This window comes from Huiozyma naganishii, chromosome 11 (genome assembly GCF_000348985.1).
Source record: "Huiozyma naganishii CBS 8797 chromosome 11, complete genome".
Lineage (NCBI taxonomy): Eukaryota > Fungi > Ascomycota > Saccharomycetes > Saccharomycetales > Saccharomycetaceae > Huiozyma > Huiozyma naganishii.
The window spans coordinates 14,076-25,238 of NC_035932.1; the positions used below are offsets into that span (position 1 = coordinate 14,076).

The 11,163-nt window shown below is 44.4% G+C and overlaps 4 protein-coding genes across 4 annotated transcripts; 1 reads left to right on the forward strand and 3 right to left on the reverse strand.

Annotated features, from left to right (window-relative positions):
- Window positions 1-177: 177 nt before the first annotated feature.
- On the reverse strand, window positions 178-759 carry KNAG0K00160 (uncharacterized protein; the record flags this gene model as incomplete). The annotated part of the gene is made up of 1 exon (XM_022610321.1): window positions 178-759. The coding sequence occupies one exon, from the start codon at window positions 757-759 to the stop codon at window positions 178-180; it is 582 nt and encodes a 193-aa protein (XP_022466629.1).
- Window positions 760-1,624: 865 nt separating this feature from the next.
- YOR1 (ATP-binding cassette transporter YOR1) lies at window positions 1,625-5,953 on the reverse strand (the record flags this gene model as incomplete). The annotated part of the gene is made up of 1 exon (XM_022610322.1): window positions 1,625-5,953. The coding sequence occupies one exon, from the start codon at window positions 5,951-5,953 to the stop codon at window positions 1,625-1,627; it is 4,329 nt and encodes a 1,442-aa protein (XP_022466630.1).
- An 886-nt stretch (window positions 5,954-6,839) lies between these two features.
- PXR1 (telomerase inhibitor) lies at window positions 6,840-7,619 on the forward strand (the record flags this gene model as incomplete). Its single annotated transcript, XM_022610323.1, has 1 exon — window positions 6,840-7,619. The coding sequence occupies one exon, from the start codon at window positions 6,840-6,842 to the stop codon at window positions 7,617-7,619; it is 780 nt and encodes a 259-aa protein (XP_022466631.1).
- Window positions 7,620-7,862: 243 nt separating this feature from the next.
- On the reverse strand, window positions 7,863-9,581 carry GAS1 (1,3-beta-glucanosyltransferase GAS1; the record flags this gene model as incomplete). The annotated part of the gene is made up of 1 exon (XM_022610324.1): window positions 7,863-9,581. One exon carries the CDS (start codon window positions 9,579-9,581, stop codon window positions 7,863-7,865), a length of 1,719 nt encoding a protein of 572 aa, XP_022466632.1.
- Window positions 9,582-11,163: the final 1,582 nt, after the last annotated feature.

An 11,163-nucleotide genomic window follows, 5' to 3' on the forward strand; every position in this document is an offset into this window, starting at 1 on the left:
TAAGAAGTCAATTTATCTAAGTCATATAAATCTCTACTTAAAATGGATAGTCACGGCGAGAAAGACAATATCCAACAGTTATGTTATAGAAGGTTTGGGATTGCCGATCTTATACGTCCTCAGGGGGGGGGGGAGTGGGGTATGTCATCGTTTGTTATTATTGAATGGTCTTGCTTGCTACTTTGAGTCTCCAAACCCCATATAGCTGGCGAGTCTTTTTTCAAACCGGACAATGGGGTTGTTTGAGATCTTGACACCGTCTTTGATCCATACAGCGTAAGCGTTCATCATATTGGCCAGCATGACATCTGTCAGTAATCTGTCGCCAATCACGGCGATTTCTTGCGGGTTGGTTGTTACATTGTTCTCTCGAAAGTACCGTAGTATCTCCTCTTTGCAGCCAGGTTTTTTCTTCGAGTGTCGTAGCACATTGACACCCGTTTGTTGTTCAATCAGCTTGGCTTCTTTGAAATCTGTGTCGTCACCTGATCCTGCAGTGTTGCTCACCACGAGCAAAGCCTTCCCCGGATAAGTTTGTTTTAGCTTTTCCCACTGGGCCTTGTACTCGGGCCATACAGTCGATTGTTTCGGATATGCAAAGCAATTGTCCTTGTCCAATACTATAGCTTTTATGGAATTGTTTACAGGGATAGGAACCTGGTCGAAGGTGGGAAACACAGCATGGGGTTTACATAGTTTGGGATTGTACAGCAGTTTGAAAGCATTCAAGGTTCCAAGTATGTTTAGGTCTTGCAACATTCCGTGGTTCCCGGTCCCTTTTGACCCTGTTACCCTGTGAAAGATGGTATCTTTTGTTAGATATCATCTTTTTCGCCGTGACTATCCATTTTGAGTAGAGATTTAGATGACTTAGGTAAAGTTGACTTCTTAGTTATACTATTTAAGTATAAGGTTCAATGGTCTCTTCTGTATGTTCAGAAAGACAGAGACCGATACTATAGATATAACTAGCCTTTATATATGTGAGAATTTCCCAGATAATCTCAGAATAGGAATACGTATCACAGTGCGACATATTAACTTCCACCTGGCATTAGTGTTATACGTTTCATATTCTGTTTATGCCTATGATGATATCTTATCACCCCTATACTAGTCATTTTCTATATTCAACACATTATGCAACTACTTCCCTTCAATATTCTTTTAATTTAACTGATATCAATTTTTTTTCCCAATTCATGTTTATTCATTATTTTGTTTTCCACTTCTAAAATAATAAAAAAAGTCGATTAAAATGTTAAATTCTAGGAGTCCTTCTGTGGGAATATCTGATGTATTAGTGACGGATACGTCACTCTATGAAGCATCAGATATGCCTATTGGGTTAAAACAACCCAAAGGTCCCAACCGGTTGCTGATGTAGGGACCAGTAGGGTCCCTGCAGCCGTTACTTACAAGCTCGATTCTATTAAAAGGTACATAAAGCGTTATGTAAAACTACAAGGAGATTATCTCAACGACAATCTTTTGTATAAAAACTTTTCTTACAGAACGGTCCATATGATATGATCATATTCTGATTTCACATCTCAACATATAATGCTAGTAAATAAAAGTGTTTATTTAAATATAGTTCCGGATACTTTCCTTTATAATCTACTCATCTACGCTTAAAGTCTTCATCCGAAATGCCTGACCTCAAACACATGCTTCTGAAGATACTGTTTTTGTCATTGAATAATTCCCATGGTTTTTCATATTCGGCAATCACACCCTTTTCCAGTACAAGAATTTTATCGTAGGACAAAATGGTTTTCAGTCTATGCGCAATACACAAAATGGTACAGTCTCCAAACTCTGAAACAATACGGCTCTGGATCTTCCCATCAGTTTCATAATCCACTGAAGACGTCGCCTCGTCTAAGATCAAAATTTTAGAGTTCCTCACCAAAGCTCTAGTCAAAGCCAACATCTGTCTTTCACCCAGAGAAAAGTTGGAACCTTCCTCCTCAACCAGTTCGTCGAGATGGAACTTATGCATGTTCGAATACGAGTTATTTTCGTCTGGCTTCTCCAACTTTATATCATTCAAGTTCTCCCTCTCGACGACACCAGTTCTAATTAAAGCATCCCATAATAAATCATCAGAACATTCCTTGAATGGATCCAAATTCTTCCTAATCGTACCTCTAAACAATACTGGATCTTGTGGAATAATTGTCAACTTCTTACGCAGATCATACAAACCAATTTTGCGTATATCAACTCCATCAATGACAATTTTACCATCAGATAACTCGTTCAGCCTGTACAGAGCACTCATGATCGTAGACTTACCAGCACCTGTACGACCGCAAATACCAATCTTCTCACCATTATTAATTTTCAGGTTCATATTCTTCAGCACAACTGGCAGACCTGGTCTGTAGGCAAAATTAACATCGATAAAGTCGATATCTCCCTTTTCCGGCCACGATTCTGGTGGAGATACCTCAGGTTTTCTGTAAGCAGCTTCCAAAGGTAGTTCTGTGGCGTAAGTAACCAATCTCTCGGCACTGTTCATATCGTTTTCAGTTTGAGTTAATGCTCTAAGAATTGTATTCAAAAGACCTGGCAATTGCAAGACGTACGTCAACAATACACCAACAGAACCTGCAGAAATGGGGAACGCTCTAGTTACACACAACAAAGTGATAATCAGAGCAAAGACAACGGCAACACTATCCAACAAGATGGCCACCCACCTTTGCACGGCGACAATCAAATAACCAGCCTCATTCATCTTGTTGATCAAGTAATCTGTCTTCGCGAGAAACCTCTCCTGTGATCCGTATGCCTTGATAGTATCCATACCTCCTAAAACCTCGTTGAAGTTATTATAAACGAAGGAACGTTGAACAGCTTCTAATCTTTTAATCTCTCTACCGGTCGATTGGTAGTGATCACAAATCAGCACAAAAATGATAAGCAGAAAGGGAACCGCAATTGCGAACCATGGCAGATAAACGATACACATAACGATCACCCCAATGAGGTTCCCGACTTGGGATAACATCAGACGGATACTTTCCGTCAACTCGTTGTCTAAACTGTCTGTATCCTTTGTGAATCTGTTCAAAATCCGACCAAGAGGAGTGGTATCCAAGTATGACATTGGCGTGTGCAGAATCCTTTCGACTGCTTTTAAGTTCAACCATTTCGAAGCACGGAGACCCAGCGTACAAAGCAGTGTGAATTGCAAGTTCATGAACAGATAGGCGCCAAAAACAAAGAAGGAGTACATCCCCATATAAAAACTGGTCGACCTATCTTTCCACTTGTCTTCCGTCCAGTACGATAGCCAAACTGATGAGAACAGGTTGCAGAATGTGGTACCCATGATGAAAATGATGTACATTGGAATTACAACGACCCCCCATTTCCCGACAGCGGCATTGAGGTACGTTGTGTAAATTTTGAGCTTGATACTATTAACTGCCCTCTCCTCCTTGGAAATTAAGGCCCCATCTGGCTCCGCTTCTAAAGTATTTTGTTTCAAAAGGGTGTTTGGGTCCTTTTCGTTTTTCAAAGCATCCTTCTCTCGTTCCTCCAATTCCAGCTCTTTGTCTTCTGCAATATCTTTCGTTTGACTGGAGTACTGGAGTAACGAGACCAAAGTTTGATTCCTCCCCTTCAATTCATCCAAAGTTCCAAAATCAAATGAGCCGTTAGGCCCCACAACAATAATTCTATCTGCCCTTTCAATCACGGATAACTGATGTGTGGCCAATATCCTTGTTTTTCCCTTCAAGATACCGAGTAGACAGTCGTCCATAATATGTTTCCCTACACGGGAGTCGACTGCACTCAAGACGTCATCGAACAAAAAAATGTCTTTGTTCTTGTAGACTGCTCTAGCCAAATTAATACGCGCCTTTTGACCACCGGAAAGAGTGATACCACGCTCACCAATTTCAGTTCTGTCACCAGCAGGGAGGATCTTCAAATCTGCGTCTAGGGAACACACTTCGACGATTTCGTTGTATCTGGCTTCTTCGTATGGGGATCCAAAGAGGATGTTATCCCTCACGGTGGCGTTCAAGATCCATGGGTAACCACAGAGTAATAATTCACCGTTGACTTCGACTCGGCCCGAAGTTTGTTTCATAAACCCTGCCATTGCGTTCAGAAGGGAAGTTTTACCTGTACCGATAGGACCTGTCACGATGATAAACTCGCCCTTGAAAATTTCCAAGTTCAAATCCGTGAAGGACGTAAAAGATTTATTTTTATCACCGGAGGACCCGCTCGATACCAATGATTTTTCGTCGTCGATATTGGCCTTTGGGTTAATCACTTTCTTTGATTTTTTGGCAAAAAACCCCTTCTTCTCCTCTGTTTCCGCGTCCTTCTTTGCCCTTTCGTCTATGGATTCGAAATCTTCCCATTCGAAACAACCGTGTTCGATCTTCAAAGCCATATTTGGATCGCTTCCCTCCGCAGGGGTGAAATCGCTTGAATATTCCTCGGATGACTCAAACAGGGCCTGCATACGTCCCAACCCTACGAGCATATCTACACCTGTACCGATGGCAATCGGGAAAAAAAACATCTGCAGAGACAAAACTTGAAACAGGGACAAAGAAGCGAAAATGTTCCCCGGGTTTCTTCCACCCTTGTTAACTTTGTACATGCACAGGAATGTGGCCAAGGAGGCGATATTGGGGATGGACATCCCCATAGCAATAATGAAGTTTCTAATGTATTGCATCTGGCGCACTTTCACGATCTCTTGGGACCTTACGTCGACCACGTTTTTGTTGTACGCGTCCTCCCATGCGTAGTATTTAACCATTTTCATGTTGTTGAGGATCTCTCTCATCAGTGTGACTCTTGCGTCTGTGAATTTGTTTGCCTTCATTCTGATTGTCATGATGATCTTGAACACGGATAAAGTGGCGAAGAAGCCTAGGAAGAAGATACCTAGCCCTACAAGGGCAATGACACCGACGTTGACGATCAACAGGACGATGCAGATGGCCATGACTGCTGGAAACCCTACGAGGAAAGGTTGGAATGATATGGCGAACTCTATTCTTGCCGCGTCCGTGGTGACAAACGAGGTGACCTTCCCATTGGGGAACTTATGTCTTGTGTAGTTTGAAGCCTTGAGCATCTTTGTGAGAGCCGCCTTTGTGAGCACTGCTTTGACCATACATCCTGTCATTTGAGAGAAATGGAAGAAGTGGTTGAAGAAGAGACCGTTCACCAACATCATTACACATGCTCCGATAGCGTAACCGATCCCACTGTTAACTTTCAAGTCATGGATGTACGCCTTCCTTTCGACGAACTCGATCAATCTTTTTGTTATCATTGGATTGAACCCGGAGGCACAGTTAGCGAGTACGGCGAACAGACACGCCAGTAGAAAGTGCTCTTTAAATGTGAAAAACAGGACTTTCGCCAGTGTTATTTTGGGTAATTTAATCTCCTCATCGTGTCTACCGTCTTTTTTACCTGCCTTGGCAAAATAGTACTCTAAATTATCGTCAAACCTCTTGTGTAAAGTTTCAATGGACAATTTCTCATCCATTTTGAAAAGATCATTCGGTTGGATGGTTCTCTTGTAACCTACTCTAACGATGGGGAACACCCACCATATAAACAGACTTGACAGCGGGTTACTATGCAACAGAGGGTACACTTTCCTCTCACTATCATCCTGCGGTACATCTTTGATCCTTTTGGAATGTAGAAAGGAAAACAATCTTTTCTGTGGGTATATCTCTGAATCGGTAACTTTCTCTATATCTGTTTGATTCAAAAAAGTCTTTGGCTTGTTCTTATTCAGCAAGTACTCACCAGAGGGCAAGTATGCAGTATCTGTGGACGTCCTATGCGGTGGTAAATGTTCCGATGGCGAAGAAGTAGTCCCACTCAGCGTATTCGTTGAAGCTGAGTGCACTTGTGGCGACTCCTTCCCTGAACTACTATCTATTGACGACATAGTCGAGATGCAAAGCAGTAGAGAGCGCTGCCGGGGTGCTATAAATTCTCGATAATCTATCTAAACTGGGATATAGCAGTGTTTAGTCAGCGACAGCTAACCCGAAAAAAAGAAAAGTGAAAATTCGATTCTTCTCTCTTATGTGTACAGTGCCAGAGCGCAACCAATATACCAGCTTGCCTTCGCTCAAAAGGCAGTAGAATGTGTTCTGTTGTGCTGGCGTAGACTCTGAAAAGTCGACAAGATCTCAAAGATGAGACTCTGGGGTGGGTAGGTACAGCTATATATATCTCTTTCGCAGTACTGACTGATAAATGCAGAGAGAACAGACGGATAGAAAGATAAAGCTGTCAAAGGGCGATGCTCACCCTCTCACCGCCGCCGCAGAGAAAACTTCGCAGAAGAGTCGTACGCGGAAGCTGGGCGGTGCGACAGAAAGAGACGGAACCCTAAAAAACACACACGCACAGCGCGCCGCAAGCAGTTAGGGCTGGTTCCGCGGAAGACCGCCGCGTCCCGCAGCTGGTTCCGCGGCCCCCGCGGCGGAGAAAGCGGCGATTGCGCTGCACGGTCGGGCCGGGGCTGTGTGGTGCACTAGTGGCGGTAGCAGCAGCACGCTGGACCCACCCCCACGCTTCCGACCCACGTCTTTGCAGCGTGCTCCGGGTAGCACATTCTCTCTCTCTCTTGTTCTGTTCAGAGGAGATGAGGCACCGATGAGGCACTGAAAAATTTTCTGGTATAATTTTATTTTTTTTGTTCAGTAGTGCGTTTGAAAGTTAACGCTGGAACGATTGGGCATCGCAAGAGGAAAGATACGCTACAACTGTTCCTCCTTGTGGTTGGCGCTTCTTGTTTCTGTCTGTCTACCGAACACAACTGCGCGATGGGGTTGGCTGCCGCAAGGACGAAGCAGAGGTTTGGGTTGGATCCAAGAAACACGGCGTGGTCTAATGACACTTCGAGGTTTGGACACAGACAATTGGAACGGTTTGGTTGGAAACCAGGTATGGGGCTCGGAATGAACCCGCTCCACTCGAACAAGTCTCACATTAAAGTCAGTATCAAGGACGATAACGTTGGGCTGGGGGCCAAGATTGCAAGGTCAAAGGATAGAAAGGATGAGTTTGATAATGGAGAATGTCTTGGGTTGGACGTGTTCCAAAGGATTTTGGGGAAATTGAATGGGAAGGAAGTTGAGATAAACTCAGCGTTGGAGTTGCAAAGGAAGGATAGGATACTGAACGGTAAATGGGGGGTTCATTTCGTCAAGGGAGCCGTCTTGGCAAGCACTTGGGACCCGGAGACAAAACAATTGAAAAGTTACTCAAACGGAGGGGAAAAGAGAAGTCGTGGTGACAATGGGGATTCAGATCACTCTAAGAGCAAAAAAAAGAGGAAAATAAAGAAGCCAAAGAGCGAGGAAAAATCAAAGAAGCGTAAAGAGGAGAAAAGATTGAAGAAGCACAAAAAAGAAAAGAAAGCAGAGAAACACAAAGACAAGAAGAAACACAGGGACAAATCGCACCATGTAGCGAAAAGTAACTCTGAAGTCGCACAGGTGTCCACAAGGCTTTCCATTCGTGCTAAATGGATCAAACAGAAGAGAGCCGCCGTCATGGATTCAAAGGCGTTGAATGAAATATTCATGGTTACAAACAGTTGAAAAAGAGAGTACCACTACACGAACTCCACGTTGTATTATACATACATAGCATCCCTCATCAATATAGACCTAACTACTATGATTTAAAAAAAAACAGTACTGGATCAATAGATTTTAATATGTGTGAATAATATATATGTATACAACCAGGTATGGTTACATTAAAAAATGAGCATTATTTTATGATACTACTTCTTTATCGCAGAAAAAATAAAAAACCATCATTGGTAAACGAAAACAGGCTTACACCAAGGCGAAACCAACACCAGCGACGAATGAGATCGAAGCTAGCGAGGTCAAAATAACTTGAGCCAAGTTAGCCCTTGACGAAGAGGACGCGGCGCCCGATTTTCTGCTGGTACTGGAGGCGGAGGCAGATGCAGAACCGGAACCAGAGGAGCTCGAATTGTCGCCACTGGAAGACCTGCTATTGCTGCTGCGAGAGGAGCTAGCAGAGGCAGAGGCAGAGGCAGAGGCAGAACCGGAACCGGAACCGGATGAACTCCTACCACGGAAGGAGGCAGAGTTACTGGCAGTACCAGTACCGGCGGTACCAATTTCCCTTAAAGCAGTGGCACATGAACCTTGCGTAGTAGCAGATTGTAGACTCGCAGAACCGCTGAAGTCACAGTCGGACTTGGAACCACCTTGAGATTGGTAGTACAAGTTCAACACGAAAGATAATTGTTCCTTAGAGGAGCAGAAGGAGTAAGCACCGTATTCTCCGGTGGTACCGTTGGCACTGATACCAGCACAGGAGACTTTGCTACAGACGTAGTTGAACAAGTCCTCGTAGTCATCCTCGGAGACGTCGCTGGCAACAACACACGAATTCGCAGCGCTCATACATGAACACAAGTCCTCGTTTGGAGTTGGAGGCAGGTTAGTGGCAGCGGCCCAGTTCTTACCGGTGGCTGGACACTGCATGCTTGTTGACGATGGGGTATAAGAGGCGGTGTTGGCGGAGGTTGGAGTGACCTTGTGAATCTCGCTGGAGTAGTTGTTGAAGTCGTCCAAAGTCTTGACATCGGACCCGTCGATGCTCACAAGCCCGTACTTGTTAGTCTCTTCGAAGTACATGTAGACAATACCACCGGACCAGACGTCGGTCATGTCTGACCCGTACAAAGTTTCCACTTCAGTGAACTGTCTTGGTGTAACCTCGTTACAACCGTACTCAGAGAAGAAAATTGGGATGGTCAAATTTTTGAAATCAGCAGTTCTATCAGCGTAACCGGATCTTTGGAAAGTGGAAGTACCACACCATTCGTACATGTTTATACCGTAGAAATCGGCACTTTCATCGGAGTCACCACAGGCAAAGTAGTCAGCAAGAGCGACTCTAGTCTCCTCGTTATCGTTAGAGGAGTAGCCGACAGGGATGCTTCTGTAGTTTTTCTCCTTGATGTAACTCTTGGTGTCTCTTAGAGCAGCTTTGACGAAAGTGGAAGCGTCTGTGTTCGTTTCGTCGTTGGTGACTTCGTTACCGGCGAAAAAACCTAGGACGTTTGTGTAGTTGGCGAACATGTCGACCACGGATGTGTAACGGTTGTATAGGTCCAAAGTCCACGAGGGGGACTTTCTGTTAACGGACAATTTGGGGGACGACAAATCGGCAATGACGTAAATACCGGCGTCGTTCAAAGCATTCATACATTGAGAGTGATCCAAAGAGGTGTTGACAGCGTAGACACGAATAACGTTCGTGGACAACTGTTGCAAGTATGGGATATCTCTTGAACAACTCTCGAAGTCTGCCAATGGGTCGTTAATTGTCGAGCCACCGGTAGCGTTCGCAGTGTCCGCCTGGTAGGCGATACCTTTAATGTAGAACTGGGAGCCGTTGTTTGAGTAGAAAAACTTGTTACCAACGACTTCAATGGCTGGTAGATCCGCAGCAGAGGCCAAACTGCTGGCTGCAAGTGCAGTAGCAGCAGTTGTAATAATGTTTTTTAGCATCATTGTTGCAGTGTTCTATGGTTGGGTATGAACACTTTGACCAAGAATGAAAAATGATACAGAGTAAATATACACACAACAAGCGACCGAAACGGGGGATAAATGCTTTTTCGCAAAGGTGGGTTGGTCGTTCGATTGCAGGATTGTTTATATACAAAGTTCGATCAGAATTGTCTCTCGCTGTGCATTCTATATTGTGCAAGAGCGTTTTTGCACAGGGATCCTGTTAACTGTGCGCGTGTTTTTCTTTCTCTCGAGAGAAGAATATATTTCCCATGTCCAAATGGGGCGCTGTTTTTCTCTCTCGTTGGCATGCATCTGCCCAGAAACGGCCGTAGAGGGTCGCGCGAGAGGCCACACGAAAAGTGATTTTAAATGCGATGGCTGTGAAAAAAATGAAATAAGAAAATAGAATCACGGCCCAAAGCGGTAAGTTTCCCAAAAGGAGAGCAGCCGGCGGGCCCTCAGACCACGCCGCAGGACGCGTTTGGGGTTTGTTATCTTTTTTGAGCGCGTGTCCGCATTGGGACAGAACGCAAACAGCGGGCTATTTTTAAAGGGGGTGGGGTGGGGGAGTGGGAGGAGGTAATAAAACGCCGGGGGAATGAGTAAATGGTGCGGGTAATGCGACTTTTCGTGTCGTGTGTGATTGGACGAAGAACGTGGGGGGGCTGTGCTTCAGTTCCGGCTGGGTTACCCAGCTGTTGTGGGGGTATCGTTGCAGCCTGCCCAATGCGGTAATGTAATTGATTTTTCCCGTATCCTGGCCCGCCAGGTGACATTTCGCATTTGGCATGGTCTGCGACTTATTTTGAAGTGTCTGTTTGCAACAGTGCTAGAGTCGCCCTCTACTCAAGCTGACACTGGGTTTTATTGTTGTATATTCATTTCGTGTTTTCCCGTTGCATGCATTTCTTTTTTTCGATCTGAGAGTCGCGCTAGTGGGTTGTGAATAGTTGCGTGACTTGACAGAAGCACCGAGGTGTGTTTGGCAACGGTTTGATCGATGACGTAGGGGCACATGGTGGCTTTCTCTAATATCCAATTTTCTTGAGGGAGCAAAACTTGAATTTTTACGCTGGTAGCATCTACATATAAGTATATATCACTGCATTCCGATACACAAATGCTTAGTTACGTGTAGTGTCTCAGTACAAGACGGAATGAAGCAAGTGGGGGGGGGGGGGGGTTAAATTATGAAGGCGGACAAATCCTTCAACTATGCAGCAAAAAATAAGATGGACCGTCGCTGCTACGGTCAATTGTTACAGAACTAGAACATTCTTCCCAATATCTTTTCCTGATGTAGAAGGCGAACAGAATGGCATAAAACCGGGGCTTTTCCCTGAGCACTTCGCAACGACAAAATTTCAGCAATTCTTAGCCATTTTGGGGATACAAAATCTACAGAACAATACAACTTCTTACTGAAATTTTAGGTGTGAAACTTTCATACCACTGTTTTGGAATAAAAAAAAAGAAAAATGTCAAGATGGTACGACATCGTTCCTCCGATAAACCAGCTAAATGGGTCAATTTAGAGTACGTTAAGCGAGACCTAAGATGCAACAAGCTACAGCGAGAG